The 19,755-nt window shown below is 44.4% G+C and overlaps 1 protein-coding gene across 11 annotated transcripts in view; it reads left to right on the top strand.

The window, feature by feature from the left end:
• Nucleotides 1-19,755, top strand: part of PITPNM2 (phosphatidylinositol transfer protein membrane associated 2) — a 177,835-nt gene that overhangs the window by 135,657 nt on the left and 22,423 nt on the right. For 10 of the 11 annotated variants that reach the window (XM_025198266.1, XM_006015129.3, XM_025198257.1 and 7 more), the window contains 8 exons: nucleotides 562-657; nucleotides 5,437-5,541; nucleotides 6,579-6,649; nucleotides 10,890-11,134; nucleotides 11,655-11,844; nucleotides 12,745-12,864; nucleotides 13,722-13,933; nucleotides 19,195-19,370. In XM_025198266.1, coding sequence (XP_025054051.1) covers nucleotides 562-657; nucleotides 5,437-5,541; nucleotides 6,579-6,649; nucleotides 10,890-11,134; nucleotides 11,655-11,844; nucleotides 12,745-12,864; nucleotides 13,722-13,933; nucleotides 19,195-19,370 — 1,215 coding nt within the window. The remainder of the gene's footprint in view (nucleotides 1-561; nucleotides 658-5,436; nucleotides 5,542-6,578; nucleotides 6,650-10,889; nucleotides 11,135-11,654; nucleotides 11,845-12,744; nucleotides 12,865-13,721; nucleotides 13,934-19,194; nucleotides 19,371-19,755) is intronic. The other variant, XM_025198293.1, reaches the window with a different exon arrangement.

Raw genomic sequence — 19,755 nt, forward strand, 5'->3', positions numbered from 1 at the left:
CCTAGCGCACACTTGCAGGTATCATAGCTGAGAGCGTTTTGTTTAAAACAACTAAGTTCAAGTTTAAATGGCGCTCTCATCCGATCTGTTTGGAAGCAGCTTCCTTCCAGCAAATGTGATTACTTCCCAATACTGCTCCAGTCCGTTACCCATGCAGAAGTTAGTAAGGGTGAGGCACGGCTCGCGTGCTGATTACAGCCGGGGAGAGGACTTACAATCAGACAGCTTCCTTTCTTAATTGCAAACTTTCAAAACAAGATGATTTTACACTTCCTACTAATGCTTATAAATAGCTGCCATTCAAAATAGCAGAAGAGTGATACAAACAGCTTGCTGTAATGTGGCAGCTTGCAGGCAGGTTATAACAGCAGTAAACAAACAGGACCTGTAAAGTGGTACGTTGACATCACGCCAGCATCCCAGGGATGTTGTGCCTTAATGCTGCCGCGATCGATTTTCACAAGGGGCGCGCAACCGTGCTCCTCTAGCAAAGACCACCTCAGGAACTCTCTGCCTTGTTGGTATCACATATTGCATAAGACTATTTTGTGTTTATTCCAGCAAGCCCCTCACGCCATAGTATCTCCGAGTGGAGGATGCAGAGCATTGCCAGAGATTCTGACGATAGCTCAGATGATGAATTCTTTGATGCACATGGTATGTAGCACCGACTTGGCGAGCAGTTTGACCTCTTAAAATGGTGGTGGTGTGGGGAGGGAGAGAGGGAGGAACCTGCTACCTTGCGTGAAAGTGCACGTTGCTTTCTGATCAAGAGAGCTGCGCAGCCCTGACGGTACCTCCTCAAAGCACTCGCAGCAGCACCCAGCAGACTGTTACATTTAAACATGGCAGTATTTCAGGTTTAATGCAATCTGTCAGATTTTTAAGAGGAAATGTTCGTGAGTGCCATTAACATGCGGGACTTAGTTTTCTACGGTGCAAATGCATGTAGGTAAAAATAAAAAAAATCAACAGCCTTCTCTACGTCAGCTGTGAGTACAACAGTATTTCTGATTCAGCATGACTGAAATTCAATGGATAAATGATCAGGTCGGAAAGACAGTGACAAATAGGATCTTGCCTGGATCGTATGGGAACCCCAAGTTTGTCTTTATCAGTAATCAAGACTACTGATAATACCCTTGTTTGCTTGCATCAAGACAAATGAAAGGGGTGAAGTACTTGGATGGCAGAGTTCAACAGCTTTGGAAGTTTTTACTTGAAGAATTCCTTAAGTGCTTAAAGGTGCTCTAGCTTTCTCCAGTCATCTTTTTGTTTGCCCTGGGTATACATGGAAGGAAGATGTGCACATTTTGCATATCTCACTCACTCTATATATGTATAGTAAATATGAACTCAGTAGTGTACAACACACTGGCAAGAGGCAGACTCCTCCTTAGTCTTGCAGTCCAAATCTAAGATAGCTGCCTTAATGCTTCACAGCTTCAGCAGTGCAGGTTACACTAAATGATGCTGCCAGAAACTTTAACCCCAGTGTTGTATGGTAGTATTCTGGCCATATTTGACCCAAGGAAGGTGAATGCAGCTGAGGGTGATGTAGTCCAGAAAACTTTTGCTATCAAGTATTTATGAACATGCCCCAAATTTTCAGCCTTGCCAGCACAAATCCTCCAGTGCGGCATGCTACACTCTGGTGGAGTCGTGACTTGCAAAACGGCAGGTTCGTGCAGGTTAAGTGACTATTTTGAGAGCAAGGTGGGTCAAGGTTGAAATCCAGAGTGTTTCCTGACCAGAAGCTGAACCAGCTTATTTGATGCTTCTTTATTTATTAACTTATGTAACGCCTATAAAAAATGTACCTAAGGGCTTTGACATAGCAATATAAATAGAAGTGAGTCATCAGAATCAACTTGCCGAGCCACCGTGCATCCTACCTTTTAATTACAGAATAATGGAATCTAGAAATGGACAGTACCTGCTTAATGTATCTGCCCCATCCCCTGCCAGCGCAGAATTTGTCCGCCTTGTATAATGATGGTGTTCTGTTCAGTCTAGTTTGAAATGAGTGTTTAATTTGCTGGGGTTTTGGTTCTTAAATCAATGCTCTAAATGGTTAGATTAAGGCAACTTTCTTTGGGGTGGTGACCACCTGCTACCTCCTTAGCTGCAGCCATCTCTGATTGGACCCCAACTGCACTGAGTTTGTGAATAAGGATTGAACATCATTTACAGTTAATACTGTAGGAGAGGCCAGTACCATGGAAACTAAGTGTGCATTAGGATATGAGTCAATGCTGTTTAAAGCTCCTCATAATAGCTTCCAATACACACACAGATTTTCTTGCAATACAGCAAGTGGAATCTGAGCCCCAAAAGATTTTATCTTATTAGACTCCCTACATGTTCTCGTTTGTGGGCGTTTTCTGGTAAAGAGAGGGACAAATATAGTAAAATCTAATATCTGTACTGTAATAAGTTCTAATAACAGGAGTAATATTCCATTCAGCGATCACTTAAGCAGCAGTCAGACCTATAATTAAACCTCTCAAGGAAATGAGTTCAATATTTAGATTAAGTTGCTGGAGAAGCTCACAATTTAATCTCCCTTTTTTTGTTTTCGATCTGTTTGGCACGCACGGTTTTGCCTGCCTATCCCGTATCGGGTCGCATAACCCGCACACGGAGTCCCTCCGCAGAGCAAAATCAGATTAAGTTAAGTTTTTATGCTGTGGTTAAAAAATGAAATGGCACGTTGCCATGACAATTTCCAGGTCGCTATCTTTACGGTTGAGGTGTTATTAGAAGCACCTAAAAATAAACAGTCTTTGCCAAGCAGTGCATTCAGCCCTCTTTATATAACTCTCTTAGCTGCTTATCAGATTTGTATTTGAAAGAATAGTATTTCAAAATCTTTTTTGTTCCTGATCTTGAGAGCCTTCCAACTAATGATCTTATTAATAACTGTATGGCACCCGTGACTTGGAAGATTACAGCTTTTATATCTTTGAGACTGAGTCTGGAATTGCAGTCATTATTCTGCGTGTAACTCTTAGTTAAATTTACAAATTTAACTTTTCAGGAGAGAAATGGTAGGCATGAAGCCATACATACCATTTCAAAACCAAATTAACCTGCCATCACAGGAAGAAATGCAATTTCAAATCGAGTTTCCCTAAAATGCTGCCTTTTATTTCATTGTCATGTGGAGATCTGAGATGCTACAAATTGGTTGCTCTTTAGTATTGGAGTGAAGAGCGCTCCACTGTCATAGAGATGGTCTTCAAAACGGCTAGTCTTTCAGCATGAGCAGCCTGCCTGGTGGGGTTTCTGTTGCATGAAAGAAGCAGGGGTTAGAATAATGATATAGCTCCTGTCCTTCCATGGAGTTCAATGCGTTTACCTGAAGTTCATATTTAAGCCTCGGAAAACTCCCCAGATGGTGGGGAAATGGTTTGTTCTCTGTCTTTTAGATGAGGGGAAAATGAGGCACCATGGGGATAAGCGTGAAGAGCCAGGGGTAGAACTGAGATCTATCCTGAGCCTCAGCCGCCTGCCCATCCACAGACCCATTTTTGAAGCTTTGAATGTCTTTTAATGAAGTGTCTTTTAATGATCGTTATGGCACGTCTGTCAGATGCTGGATGGAAAGCACTGTTCATTTCCCATAGATCACCAGCTAGTCATGATGTCAGCTGGCCACTACCAGCTGGGCTGGAGGAGGTCTTGTTTGATTAATATTTAATCTGTTGCTCTTTGGAAAGACATTATTTATCTAGGTGCGCTCCTGCAAGAAGGACGCTCCCTTGCCTTGTGTCAGCAGGAGCTGAAGTTACTCGGCACTTCTCAGGAGTGTTTTGGCACATTGATAAGGTCATACCCAAAAATCCTGACATCGGAACAGAAAAATGAATGAGAGATAATGAGGAAGCTCTTCTCGGAGGTGAAGGTTACATGAGGATCCATGTTTGCTTGTGCTGTCTGGCAACACAGGTTTTAACACTGTTCACAGTCAGGATTTACTTCGCTACGATCTTTCTCAAGTCTGGACCAGGAATATTAAAGAAATCTCTGGATAACTGTGTTGATTAAAGCAAGCCCAGCTGTTAGTCCTGCTTGACTAATTGATGGAGGTAGCTCATAGGAAGATAACTAGTAAACAGCAAACCCATTAGTTTTTTTTTGCGTGCTGCATTTGAAAAGTAGAGCCAGTTTTGCTGGTGGGGCTTACTAAATCCTCTTCACGGGGTAGGAAAAAAATATTTAATATGCGCCAGCTGCCAAGTGTCAGAATGCACGGGGAGGGGAAAAAGAGCCCACCTGCTTTCAAGGTTGATGAGCCTGCAGGTGAGTTCATAAGGGCGTGGTACGGAAACGTCTCTTGGGTCCCCAAACCATCACCCTTTTTTAAAGGGGATGTGAAAGGATTTTTTTTGTGTGCCGAAGCCTGCATGAAACAGTCTGTGTTTTCGGCTTCAGTCTGTGTGATGTCCTTGTTCAACATTTCCATTGCATACAGTGGCCTCCTGGTATCGGAGGGCACTTCAGCCAGTCTGTGCCCTTGTGTGGGCAACGGGGGCCACCCCTGGCAGCTTGCAGATTCAGAATTATAGATCTGGAATCAGGCTTGCACTTCACCATTGCTGTCACTGTCATGTTGCTTGGAGGTTGATTAGTTTTCTACAGCACTTGAATACTAGTGCAAGCACACACACAGGCACAATGATGCCAGCAAAAAAGTGCTTTTGCTGGTACAGCTTCTTATATTTGTAGCAGGCAGAACTATATTTGCAAACCTTTCCTAGTGTGCATTAGGGCTATCTCTCTAGGATTTCTAGCCCATTTTCAACATAAAACATAACTTTAGGCAAAGTTCTCTATCTTGTTGTTCTTTCTAAATTTAACTAGCTTCAGACTTAGACCAATTAAAACGTTCCAAGGCCAGAAATAGCCCATGGAGTTAAATTGCCTTTATTCCTTACACTGCTTCAGATGCTGGTGGTATTAATAATAATGAGACTTAGCACCCTTTAACTCAGAGAGCTAGACAAAAAAGTTAGCTAAGCTTTGCAACACCTCTGGGAGTTATGAAGGGCAAACGGCAGGGATTACTTTGCCTACCCCTGACTGTTGGGAGTAAAATGTGCTGCCTAATTAGCATTGCCTCACAGTGTCACAAAGTAGTGCAAGGCAGACAATGTGGCAAGGAAAATGTACTTGGATTTAGACAGCAAACTGCATTTCAGACTATTTATGTGCACTTTAGAGCTATGTGAGCAGTCTTTTTGGTTGACACCAAAACACATTTTAAAGATCAACATAGTGGTTAAACAGTTGACTCCAACTTTAATGCTCTTACTCAGAATTAAGATTTCCAGGGGGGTTTATTTAGATATTCTTTATGTGCATATCTACACACAGATAAATCCATGTAAGTGTGCATGCATTTAAAAATGCTTTTTCTATCTCTCTTTAAAGAGGATTTGTCTGACAATGAAGAACTGTTCCCAAAAGAAATAACCAAATGGAGTTCCAATGATCTGATGGATAAAATTGAAACTCCTGAGTGCGATGATGTCCAGGGTAATTTATTTCTTTTTACTTAACACCACATGTAGCTTTTCCTGGCCACTTAATTTGACCTTCGCAAGAATCCTGAAGGTATAGTTGGAGACGGAGGCAAATGGAGACACAGAGGCAAAGGGTGAAAAGGCCTTGCCCCTGTCCAGCAGGGATCGGAAACAGGGAGAACTCAGCTCCCTTCTTTTCCGCATCGGTTTGTTTTTCCAGCGAGTCTGTTGTTACAGCAGTGAAATTCTCCGATGTGGCCTTCGATCACCCAGACTTTCCTCGGACATTGTTTCTCTTTGCTCCCTCTCCACACATCCAGAGTTGCTTTTAGGGAAGGCTTAGCAGTGTCACCTGTGTCCTCCTTACTTGCAATGTTTTCTTCCCTTTGGTCATTTTAAGATTTTGAAAATTGACTCATTAAGTTAGACTGATTCCTCCAGTGACGCAGTGATCAGAAGACAAAGCAGACAGAAGAGCAAATCAAACCCTGTTCTCAGAGTGTAGTTCCAGCCACTTCCTAGTTCGTGCAGCGTGATTGTTTCTAACAGTTGTGCGAGACTGCCTCGCATTGCTTCTCTACACCTACCTGAGAAGTACATGCAGTACTGTTACCCCCCATTGCTATATGACTTTTTTGCAATTAGCAGCTTGCATTTCAGGTGTATTTAGTGGACTTATATCTTCTCCGGCTGTCTGAATGTGGGCTGTTTTTTATATGTGCTGTGTCTTCTCATACATCAACAAGGTTTCCACATTCAGGGTTTTTTTTTAAATAAAACCCTCCATGTTAAAGAGAGAGTAGGATAGAGAGATCTAGTTGTTGAATTTAATGAAGATGCAGCTCCTTGATTTTGTGAAAAAATGTTGAAAATACAAATACCTTGACTTTCCCATATTGCTAAATGAGACTGGGGGATTTGGGTAGATGGGAATAGGGTCTTGATGTGGAATGTGTTGCAAAGTGTCAGCTTAGCTGTGATCAAGAAGTACGTACTTTGTCAAAATGGAGTTTGACACTCTACTTACGTTTCAAATCTCTTTAATTCCAGATGATTTGTATCACGAACCGTCAGCAGAATACCATATTGGCTCCAGCGTGGAAAGGCTGAGCATAATTGAAGTAAGCACTCAGATTGCATCTAAATAAAACCCTTGTTTATAAAATGTTACTGATATAGGGGTGGAGGAAATGGCCTCCTACATTGCAACAGAGATTTTCTCTGTGTAGTTGAGTGGTCCCTCTTGTACCTCTGTGCCATGGAGTTGATTCCTACCAATGCTTATGCGGTCTCCCCACCAAGGTAGTTACCTGCACAAAATTGTTAATAGCACATAGGCAACAGTGTTTGTAGTTCACAACTGAAAAACACTGCTACAATCCTATGTGTATGTCTGCCTGCACGCTGCTGCAGTAGTAGGTCGAGATACTGGAGCTAGCTCAGGTTCCAGAAACTATTATAAGCCATGCTAGAACAGTACTGAGAAGCAAGATAAATGACCTGCATTGGGTCTGGTAGCTGTTATAGCTCAGGTGTCTCTAGACAGCACGGTATGCTGCAGGTACCTGTCCTCTGACATGAACTAACCTAGCACCAACCGTATTCAGAAACAGCACTGTGCAGAACCGCTTTTCCAGCTTGATCATAGACTGTAGCCCCAAACCAGAACCCTGAATCCAAACAGCCTGGACTTTCTGGAGATTTGTGACCTTAAAACTACCCATTGTGGTTTGAACTCATCTTCAGTATTGGGTGAGTGGGGCAAGGCTTTTTTTGGGTGAGCAGGGCAAGGCTTTTCCTCCCACCTCACCCAGGGGGCCATAAAAGATCAGCATGTGACTGACTGTATTCTCCTCCAACCCACGTATGCATGTATGGATCCTTTTAGTTTTGTTTTGAAAAGATCATTCTAGGAAAAAATGTGGAAGAATCAGCACTGCTATAGATGATTATCAGTGTTCACAAATAAAGGGAAGGGAGTAAGAGAGTCCTCTGCAAATCTGTGAATTACAAACATTTTGTTCCTTTACTGGGTGGCACCCACTCTTTTCTTTGAGTTTTCAACGCGCCTTGTTTGTTAAAGGGTAGTTGTAGTTCAAGAAACAGGTTGTGGGTCCTTTCTCTTATACTTGGAACGAGGCGTCTAAGTAGCCTTTTCCACCCCTCCTTTCATCAGAAATTCCCTGTTTCCTTCTGAAGCAGAGGTTAACTAACTTGAGAGGAAAGGAGTCTGTCTACAAACAGTTGCCAGTAAATATTCAGAGGATCTGGGCTTGGTAGTGACTCATGGTGACTCATTTCAAACCTTCTTGTCAGGAGTGGCTCAGCCAAAGAGCTCCTTCTGTGCTTCTGGCCATGAATTTCCAAACCAGAGTCAGTGTTACGGGCGCTGCAGGGTTGCATATTACTAAGTGTGGTAATTTGCACATCCTAATAGCACAAAATAATATGGCATAGTCTTTTTACAGCATCTCATCCAAAGATGACTTCTGGCCAGTAATAGGGCTTTTTAAGAGAGGTGATTAGCCAGGGGAACAACTTAACAAAGGGGTGCAGTGTATTCCCTTGCTCTTGACGTCTTTAAATCGTCTCTTTATAAGCCTGCACCTCTTCCTAAAGACTTTGTAAGTGAAGCGGAAGGCTTAGCCTTGAAGCAGGCTTTAGAATTTTATTTGGCAATTCCTATGTTATGTTTGGAGGCCTCCTGCTGTTAAAGCTATGAATCTCAAAGTGCTTTCGAGTTGGGCAAGTATTGTTCTCTCCATGTTACAGGTGTACACGTCTTTCTTGGACCTGGCTTCTCCAAAAGCAAGGGGAGACCCTGCATTGCTATTGCCCATACAAGAAAGAATTAGGAATTTTAGTTGCTTTACGGATACTTCATGAGAAAAAGTCATAGCTTTGTGACAGCAGATACCACGAAAAAATGTTCCAAAAGACAGAGCATGCGAGAACCTGTTAAGTTTTAGAAAGTAGCCTCCATTACCATATAGCAGTGTTTTTCAACCTGTGGTCCTCGGACCCCTGGGAGCCTGCAGACTATGTCTAGGGCTCCGCAAAGGATGACTGTGATCAATCAAAAGTATGTGAATGCTCACACTTACAGTTTAGAGGGGTCTGCAACTCCATTTGAAATGTCCAAAGGGGTCCACACCTCCATTCAAAAATTTTTTAGGGGGCCACAGATAAAAAGAGATTGAAAACCACTGCCCTAGAGGAACAAAGTCTTTGGAAGAAAGATTGATGTATAAATCTATGGTTTCTGCATTGTCATATGATCATACCTTTAAGATGCATTGAGCCCTTGGACACAGCAGGTGTTAGTAAACAAGGAGATGGCACAACTCCCTTTTGAGTTTCTAGTTTAACCAGCTTTAACCATTATTACCCAGCTATTCAGTAATATGCTGACAGTTTGGATGGATGTTGTACAAGCTTGTAGAGAAATGGCATTCTCTCTTAGCCCTTTGGAACAGAATAAGATGTTGTCTGGGTTTTTTAAACATATCCTTTCTCGGGCTGGAAATGATGCAGTTCCCTGCAGTTAGGTATCTTGCTATGCACAAGCTTATACTGTATACAGCACAGAAAGGACATTTCGGGTCATCTACTGCAGGCTTCTGCTCTTTCAGGCAAGCATGGCATGTAATTCCTTTCATAAGCTGATCCCACTCCATCTTAAAAGCCACGCTGAGTTGCAGGGGGCCTTGGTCCTTCCCTCTGTGGCTGTGGTGCCTCTTGGGGCTGCCCGAGTGGGCTGTTAGCAGGCTGGATGCTGCTCTCGCTTGGAAGCAGCACTCTGCATGCCTCTCCCATGGCTGGGGGGGGGTGAGCTGCCAGTGGGCTGAGCAGCCCCTGAGCTCTGGGGGCCCCCAGTCCTTCACTTTGTGATGGCGGTGCCCCCTCGGGCTGCCCAAGTGGGCTGCTAGCAGGCTGGGTGCTGCCCCAGCTCGGAGGCAGCACCTAGCTAGATCCAACTCTTTTCCGAGCCCAGCAAGGGCATCCAGCACTCCGTGCACTGTACCCGCCACTTTCCCGCTGCCTGGGACTGCCCAGGAATGGGCTGACTTGCTCCTGGGGCAGTGCAGGAAGGCAGCAGAAGGGCATCTGGGTTTGGTGGCGGCTGGAGAAGGTGGCGGGGATGGTACACAGGGCGCTGGAAGCCCACCAACCCCATGCTTCCCTGAGCCTGCCCGGGCTTGGTGGGCTTCCAGCATGCCATACACCATCCCTGCTGCCTTCTCTAGCTGCCAGCACACCCAGCTACGCTCCTGCCACTTCCCCGCACTGCCCCAGGGGCAAGTCAGCCCGTTCCCAGGTGGTGGGAGGGCAGCAGGGACAGTGCACGGGGTGCTGGAAGCCCCAACGGGCTTGGGGAAGAGTTGGATCTGGCCAGGTGCTGCCTCTGAGCTGGGGCAGCACTCGCCCACTAGCAGCCTGCCCGAGGGGCACTGCTGCCGCAGAGGGAAAGACTGAGGCCCCCCGCAGCTCATCCCACTGGCAGCTCACCCCTGGGCAGGCTCCGTGAAAACAAAACAAAAAAAGGATCAGGCCCCTTGCTGCCTTTGCCTTCAGCAGGTGCCTGTGGCAGCCAGGCACTTGCTGAAGGAGGAAGCGGGGAGGGACCCAATCCTTTTTTCCTGTGGAGCCTGTCTGCCTTTCCCGTGGCCAGGGGGCAAGCTGACAGCTGCATCGTTGCACTTGGCAACGTTGCAAACTGAACTACAACCAGATGTAATCTAGTTTGCAATGATGCAGAGTCATTCAAAACCCCCCAAACTGGCACAGGTGTAATGAGTGACGCCATTAAACCGCACAGATTGCATTTTCGTCACGTGTACATCGTGACGACCATCACATCTACAAGCACCCCTTATTTCCAGCCTAAATTAATTCCTGGCCCGCTTATTTTAATTTATTCCTGTGCTGTACAGCTTGACGAACTCTTCTTTCTATGGTATTCTTCTCTACTTCAACCTATTTCTTGAGAGCAATAATCGCACTCCTCAGCCTTTGTTTTTCTAGTATAACAAGTGAGCTATGCTAATCTTGTCTTGTCAAGGAGCTCTTCTCTGCTCGTGTTCCACTTGGAATTGATTTTTCTTGAATGCAGGTGACTAGAATTGTACATGTTCCAGATGAGGCTTTGATGCCGGAATGGTAACATTAGTACTTCTGTGTTTCTGCTGGAAACACCCTGCTCATTGCATCACAAGAAAGTATTTTGCCTGTTTTTTGTATGGACAGCGAGTATCTTGCTGTTGGGGGGTGGCATTATTGTATATAAAGAATTTGGGAATGGAAAGTGTTACGTCGTCATAACTCTTGGGCAAATAAATGATTTTGCTACACTTCATTTAGGATGAATCTGCACAGCCATTAATGCAGCCAAGCAAAATCCATGTCCTCATCTTGGTACTCCATGGGGGGAACATCCTGGATACAGGAAGCGGCGATCAGAGTTCTAAACAAGGGGACGTCAATACCATCACGACAGTGTTTGACACGGTCATGAGAGTGCATTACCCAGCTGCTCTTGGACGTATTGCTATCAAGCTAGTCCCTTGCCCAGCCATCTGCTCGGAAGCCTTTTCACTGGTGTCTAAGTAAGTTAATGCGACTTTTTGTGGGGGGAGAGAGAAGCGTTAAATTTTACTGTCTTACAGTGCATCTGTTGTTCACGCTCTGAGATAAGATCTGTGTTTGATGAGGATGCATGAGATTGATGAAAGCTGTGCACATGCTTTGGGAACACATTTTATGAATAAACCAGGAAGCGGCCCAGTCTCAACTCTGTACTTGGCTGCAATGAATACAGCAGCAGTGTGGCCCCAAATGTTATGATTTGATTTATTCTGACTAATAAATAAATACTTTGGCTTGAATGCACAGAGTTTATTGGCCAAGGGTCATTCCGACCATATAAATGAATTTCTGATAGAGGGGTGTACGTGTATGTGCTTTCTCTTGCCATACTGCATCGCCATTGGCAGTAGAACACATTAAGTTTTGCCCTTCAAATTTTTGTCTTTAATGATCCAAAACACTGCTTATGTTGACTGCAAATGGTATTCTCTGCTCCAGATGTCAAAGCCCTGTCTCTTTTATCTCCTGTCCTGTATTCAGCCTCAGCCCTTACAGCTATGATGAAGGCTGCCTTTCCAACAGTCAGGATCACATTCCTCTCGCTGCCCTTCCTCTGCTAGCCACATCATCCCCCCAGTATCAGGAGGCGGTAGCCACAGTGATTCTGAGAGCCAATCAAGCTTACAGTGACTTCATCAAATCACAGGAAGGCACATCGTTCACTGGCCAGGTGAGCGAGTTGTTGGTTTTAGTAACGATCAAACCGAAAACAAGTAAAGCTGCTTTTCTCTTAAGCTGTTTTTATTGATCTCATGGAAGAATTGCAGAGCTTGATTGAGCTGGGCTATGAACAGTGATTTGGGTGTTTTGTTGCTGGTTTTTTTCCTTGTTTGGTTGTTAAGATAATTTTTCTCATGCTGCCCAGCAAACCTATTCGAGATGAATCATAAGAATGAAAGCAAAGATCAAGTTAATGGAACTTAGCCATAGAAATGTGAAGTGATTTAAAAGACACTTTGGGTTTGACCTATTTCTGCACAGATGGAGTAGTGAATAATCTCTACCTGCCTTAGGCATGTACTTGTTTCCTATTTGCACAGTACCCAAGAGGCTCACAGTCTCTGTTGTGTTTAACTCCACTATGTTGCTGTGACTTTGCTTAGTGTTATCAGCCCTTTTTACAGCTGAAGCACAGAAAGGTTAAGTCAAGTCACATAGGGAACTGCTGAGGCACTGGACCTGAGCCCTATAGACAAGCCATGCTGCCTCTATGTACATCACAAGTGCTCCAACCTCTTTTACTCATGCATTTCACAGCCCTCTCCCCCTACATAGGAGGAAGTTGGGTCAGATTTGCTCCTGAAACTGCAACTGTGCTTCATAGCTAAAAACAGCTTCCAGCCTAATATAAGGTCTGTTAACCTAGGACTTGCCAGTCCGAGATATGATGGCCAGTAAGGCCTTTACAGCTTGGGTTGCCAAGAGGTTGGGGATGTTATCTAAGCGGCAAAGCTGGTAAACACATGAGGGTTTGTGTTTTCCTGAGTTTAAATGCTTTACTCCTTCTGTGCTTAGCTCTGTGAGCTGAAACCAAGGGGTTGCATTTTTCTACTTTTGTTTGCTTTTTCAGGTCTGCTTGGTAGGGGACTGTGTAGGAGGAATCCTGGGGTTCGATGCCTTATGTTATAGCAATCAGACTGTGTCTGAGAGCCAAAACAGCAGCCGGCGAGGAAGCGTGGTGAGCGTGCAGGTAAGGCACTACACCACAGACCAGTTGGGGCAACACTTAGCATTACAACATCACCACCCCATCAGTTATGGAGAGAAGAGAGTACTCCACTGCCAGTCTCTCTCTAGTTTTGCTTCCAGTCATCCTGCACCTTATTACCAGAGAGGGCTGCTAACCTGCTTCTTGAAGCATATAAGTGTGTCTTGAATAATTCCTAACCATTTCCCATTTTATTTAGGGGGCTTGTTTGAAAGAACAATGTTCTTTCTTTTAACTGAACTGTAATTGTAGCTGAGCATGCATGTCTGCTTTCCTCCCATTCACTTATTGCCCAATTACATGACACTCACTGACGTGTCGTGTTGCTTCTAGTTATACGCTAGCCTACTGGCTCCTCAGTTTGAGGCTTGTAGACCACAAATTAATTGTTTTCAGACATTTATCAAATTAAAATTCCATATACTAGGATGTTCTGAGCCTAGAACTGGATAGGGCTGATCCTGCCTCAGCCAGGGGTTGGACTAGATGACTCTGGAGAGCCCTTCTAGCCTACTTCTCTCCAACTATAACCAACATCCTGTTGTACTAGACAGATTCACTTGCTGCTGAAGCATGAATGGAGATTCAGATTGGTGGGGATTTTTCTTCCGCTTCTTGGCACTACTGTGAGATAGGTAAAATAGCTCAGATCAAGGGGCTTACAGAGATACCCTGGGTGCCTTAGGAAACCATCTGATGGAGTGAGAGATTAGATAGACTTCAGCTGGATGCTAGAGCAGATGGAGAGGCAGTGGGAATGTTTGAAGAGGGAAGATGTAACGTGGGAGCCCTTGCAACTCAGCTCTCTGATGCTTAAGCCTGTGTACTTCAAACCCTAGGACACCGACCTCTTGTCCCCTGGAATAGCTGTGAACAACAGTTACTGTTCCACCAGCTCCAATCTGGAAGCCAGCAGACACCTCAGCCGGAGCAACATTGATATTCCTCGCAGCAATGGAGAGGATCCAAAGCGGCAACTGCCACGAAAAAGGAGCGATTCGTCAACCTATGAACTAGACACAATAAAGCAGCATCAGGCATTCCTATCAAGGTGAGGCTTCAAAGGAATCGAGTCGGGAGGTCCTGAGGCAAGAGGGGTGCCCCCCTGAAGTTTTGATGTTGTCTTACAGGTCTGCAGGGGGCAAGGTTGAGGAAAGGGTTACAGACTATCAGATGTGCTTAGGTTCCAGTAAGGAGTGTTGAGTTCCCAGGGAAATTACCGGCTATTCAGCATGATGCCATGGGATGGTGCTACTTTAAATACACTGCTACATTTTTCCAGTGGTTCTCGATGAAATTTCCAGGTTTCAGTGGGAGGACTGATGGTCTGTTAGGACTCAACCCTGCCACCACTTAGACACTGTTGAAGGATTGCGTCTCCGAGCTGGAGCCGTTCTGTTCTGGCTGCAGTTCTTCCCTCAGCATGTGGAGTAGGAGAACCCCACGCCGTCTCTACTTGAGCCCTCCCAGGCCACTCAGTGACAAGCAAAGAAGCCTATACACTTTATCAGGCCTTGCTGTCCACCATCTAATGGGTCCTTGTTCCAGCAGCCATCAAAAAGGCAAACAAAATGTTAGGGATTATTAAGAAGGAAATTGTAAACAGAACAGAAAGTATCATCATGCCCCTTTATAAATCCATGGTGCATCCACACCTTGAATACCATGCTCAGCTCTGGTCCCCACACCTCAAAAAGGGTATAGAAGAACCAGAGAAGGGCAACACAGATGATTCGTCTTCCCTACGAGGAGAGTCTAAAGAGGCTAGGCCTATTTGGCTTAGAAGAGAGGTGTTTGAGGGAAGACTTGATAAGGGTTTACAAAATACTAAATGGTGAAAAAGTAAATAGGGATTTATTATTTACTACCTCTCACAGTACAAGAACTAGGGGTCACACATGAACCTTGTAGGTGATAAGTTTAAAACAAACACAAGGACATTCTTTTTCACATAGTGTGGCATGAAAGTATGGAACTTATTGCCACCAGGTGTTGTGGAATTGGACAGTTTAGGCAGGTTCAAAAAGGGTTTGGAGACATTTTTGGAAGAAAAAGGCTTCAGTAGCTATTGAGCATGGGCATGAGGGGCATGGGCTCTAAATCAGAACTTCCTAGACCTTAAATGCTGGAGGCTGCAAGTAGGAAAGGAACAGTGGAAAAAACCCTGGTCAGATCCAGTTCACTCTCCCTTTCAGCATCTGCTCTTTGTCACTGTGTGATACAGGATACTGGCCAGATGGCTCTATGGTCTGGCCCTGTAAATGGCAATTCTTATGCTCTTTGGGTGTTCATACACATGTTTTGGGAGTGGGGGGGAGGTGTGGCCCTTTTAATTAGAGTGGCTCTGCGAGGCACTCTAATTAAAGCGCCTGGAATGTCACGTGTATCAGCATCCCCGTGCTGAAAAATGGTGGTGGGGGGCGCTTTAACTAAAGCTCATTGAATGAGCTTTAGTTAAAGTGTCCCTGCTGCCATTTTTCAGCATGGGACACTGATGCATGTGATGCTGGAGCGCAGTAATTACCACACTCCAGCAGACTCGATTAATTGAGTCTGCTTCGGTGCGCTGTAATTACAGCACGTCAGAGCAGCCTTGCTGCACATGTATAGGTGCCCTTATATTCTAACTCTGCACTCTCTTGTCTGAGGCCCTCTACTGAAAGGTTTATACAAGAGGGAAAGTATCCAAAGTGAATGTGTTTGGGGCATAGAGATGCTCTATTTAAAAAGATGACTGCATTTAGGAAGACCAATGAGCATTTTGTCTATTTTCAAGCAGGCAATGAATCTCTTATCAGGACAGCTTCCTGGATGAGAGAAGCAAATGCTGATCGAGCTGGAATAGTTTGCTTCCTCTTCCCAGCTTGCTCTTGAGGTCAGAGGGTCATACCCAGGATTGAGTTGGAAGGTGGCCTGGTGTGGTATCTGGCATGTGTGTCTGCTCTATGGGATGAGTACTGGGTCCAGGGTGGGCTGTAGATGCTGTAGCTGCCACAGTGCAGTGCCTTTATCCAAATGTTCCCTGTAACTGGTTCTCTCCTGCTTCCTCTCTCCAAACCATTTTTTCTGCTCCCAGCGTGGAGGACTTTGAGGAATGGCTTTAACCTCTCATTAGTCAGGCATTCTCCTTGGCTGTGCTGCTGGCTGCAGGAGCGGACAGTAATTATTCTGCCTTTACACCTTCTGTTTAATTTATTTCCAAATCCACCTTTGCTGCCAGTGGCACCTGAGGGGAAATCAAAGATGAGTCACTCCCCATGGCAGGAGCTGGCCATTCTTGTTCTTTCCCTGAGCAGGGTGCCAGCGCAAGGGCCAGGTGCACCGGTCCTGTTTATGACCCTTTCCCTCTGCTGTGCACCCACAACAGGGAATGCAGACACACCGCACTTTCCTCTTCTCTGGCAGGGTGTGAACAGGGTGTTTACATTGTTGAACCAATTACTGTGTTGTGGTACGCTGTCAGCATGGTGATCAGAACAATGTGCTATCAGTGCATCATTTTATCACTAGTAATGGCGTTCCTTATGAAAACCAGAATCCAGTGTAATGTCACTTTTGGCAGGAGAGATCCAAGGTTTCCTAACAAGCACAGTCAACGTGTATCATCTGGGCAGTCTGGCATATGGAGACTTTTTGATCGGTGCCCAGTGCAGACTCGAACACAAGCCAAGTACAGATTAATTTTCATTCGTGTTCTTATGCTTACCCACTTCCTTGGGACAAAGCCCAGCAAAGCCTGAGCATCATCTGAGGACACAACTGCTTTCTCCTCCTTAAATTCAGTCATTGAAAGCTATAGTATTTCTAGTTGTGTTGCACTTTGGAAATTAGTTGATTTTGTTTCTGAAGCCCATTAGATCTTTTCTTAATTGATGCATGCAATGCCTCTGTTGCATTTGAAAAGGAGAACAGATTACTGTAGGCTGCTGGAAGCATGATGGATTCTGATTTCCCCTCTCCTCTCATTCCCTTGACTCCTAAAAGGACTGATAAATGTCCAGTAAAATGAGAAAAACTGTCCAAACAGATTATTAGAATGTGCCTTTCTCTTGTTCCCCACAGGAGGTGCTGGGAGTGTCACGTAACATTTGTCCCTATCTAGAAAACCGTGTCCTGCCATAATACATTGGGTCTATACACAACCTGGTGTTTTGTGTGTTTGTTTGAATCCAGCTCTTTAATGCACTGGTTCCTCTCTCATTACAAACTGTTTTGTATTCATTATACATAACCAAACAAGGCATCACAGCTCTGACAGCTAAAACTGCTCCAGTTTCACCGAAGGATTGTCCTTTTCCAGATGCACTTCAGCATCGCGCAGCAGCCTGACCCCAGGGAGACAGGCGCTCATCACGGGAAGGGAAACAGGCTTGTTCTAGCTGTCACTGCTGTAATCTTCTATTATGCTCAGGGTTTTGATGCCACTGTTTTGACTTTTTTTTTTTTCTTCTCAATGATACTTATGTATAGTATAAGTGAACTTAATAATGGGCTGCTGTTGGTAACTAGAGCTCTAGAAATAGAGTAATGCTTTTGTGTGTGCATGTGTGAAGAGAGAGAAAAGGGGAGAATACATGACAGCTCTGCTCTGGGGCAAAGGTTTTATTAGCATTGGTGGCTGACTGTGCTGTCCCTGTGGGACACTGCATCGCTCACCAGAATGAGACGATTGGAGTGAAACCAGTTTACTTTCTTCCCAACTGAATGTGCGATTCACAGCTGCTGCTTCATCAGATTAGCCCACTCTGATGACAGACATGGGCAAAGGTACCTCCAAGCACCAAGGTATACACAAGGGCATGCTTCACAAGGGGTACTTGCAAGGCAGTGGTAGCAGGACTTTGCGGCACGTGGAGAGCAGCCTCCTTGTCGCTTGTAGAGATCCAGCAAGTTGCAGCGACCCAGGTAGAACTTCGTGTGGCAGGCACAGGGTCTGGACGGGCAGCACAACATGCATCCTCTCCCACTTCATGCCAGCAAACTTTTCCCTGAGACCAAGCTGTCATGTCATTCATTTATCCTACATATTTTACAGAAGAATTTGTTCAGCTCTGTTACACAAAGCTTTAAAATCAATTCGGCTGCTCTCAACTGGCCCTCTCTCTTTCAATCCCTCCAGCTCTAAATAATAATACCATTCCAGCCAGGTTGGCTTAGTTTGACCCTGCAGACCATAGCAGACAGGAAAATTATGACTCTGACGTTTTAGAGACCTCTTATTACTCCCTAAAATAACCTCTTTCTAAATGATAGCATTGTGATATTTAACATCTGATATCCAGCAGTCCACCAGATCTAGAATAGAAGCAAGTGCTGCATCCTGTTGGAAGTGGGGAGGGGTGGTGTTTCCCAGCTCTCTCCTGTTTCTCAGTTCTTTGGCAGTTCTAGACCTATTAGACCTTTCAACCTAGAAACACCTGGCCTTCACTTCAGATCCATTGAATTTATGGAGAAACTAGATACTGTATAGGGTAAAAAGAATGAATAAGTGGCAGGTGTTGTATGCTTTCACTGCAGCTGTTGGAAGGGCTGGGTTTACGGGGTGTTTAGGATGCTGGTAACGCTAACAAATATGGATACACAGATGGAGTGAAGGTACGGGTGTCACAGGTGTGTGATTAAATGCAATTTATCTCATGGTTGCAGAGCTGATTATACATGGCTGAAATGTTTGTCAAGCTCTGTGGGGCAAAGTCAGTGTATGAGAATGTATGAAACCCTCCTGCACATTTTGATCTTTCTTTTTCTCTTTTCCCCCTCCCATGTTTCTTTTCTTTTTCCTTTGTAATCCCTTAACATTTGTCCAACAACTTCCTTGAGGAAGAAATGGGTAAGCACAGCTTTCCATACCATTGAGAATAGGGTGATGGAAAGAATACAAATGTTGACAAGCAGAGGGCTAGCAGTAATAATAATTCAAATGGCGTTAAGTAAAAATTCATTGCAAATGCTGACTTCTGCATGCAATTTAGTAATTTTCATTTGCTGCTGTTAGCTGGCAAAGTAGTACTTCAGCAGCAACACCCAACAAAGAGCATTTTAAGAGAGTGGAGAAATAAATAGAAGAAGCCAAAAAACTGCATCTTGCTTGGAACTTGAATCAGTGGGTTGGATCATACTAGCGAAATAGGAGGGTTCGTGGAATTCACTCGCGTGATGAGGTGGAGCTGGTTAGTGGGCTGGCTTCCTTTTGCTAAAATAATAGTGTGTATGCACACAATTAACCTACTTAACCAATGAAGAACCTGCCTTTTATTTTCAAACAGATGAGAACGACATTTTGACTTCACTTTGCTCTTCCTTTTGTTTTAGTTTACATTCTAGTGTGCTGAGAAATGACCCGGGGTCCAGGAGATCTAGCAGCTCCACAATGCTGGATGGAGGAAACCTTGGGAAGTTTGAATTTGAGATCACTGATTTTTTCCTGTTTGGGTCTCCCTTGGGCTTGGTCCTTGCTCTGAGGAAAACAGTCATTCCAGCTCTTGACAGTAAGTTCTGACATTGGCTAGTGATTCTGCTGAGTGGGTATTTAAAATACCTTCTGCAACGAAAAAAAAAATAAAAAGGTTCAGGGTTCCAAAGAGAAAATCCAGTAATTTGGATATGAGAGTGTAGAGTACACTTAAAAATTAAATGGTACCTATTCCACCCTTGATAAAGAATAATTTGCACACTTAAAAATTAAGTGGTGGCTATTCCACCCTCGATAAAGAATAATTTGCTTCTGTACTTAGGGATTACACAAGGCTTTTACTTGCAATAAAAGTAAAAAATCTACAAAAATGACTTGGTAAAGAATGTTCTAATAACCCAGCAGTTGAGTTAAAACTCTAATGTGCTGGAAACGAGCTCTCTTTAGTGCCTTCTTTCCCT

Source organism: Alligator sinensis, unplaced genomic scaffold (assembly GCF_000455745.1).
Source record: "Alligator sinensis unplaced genomic scaffold, ASM45574v1 scaffold628_2, whole genome shotgun sequence".
Lineage (NCBI taxonomy): Eukaryota > Metazoa > Chordata > Crocodylia > Alligatoridae > Alligator > Alligator sinensis.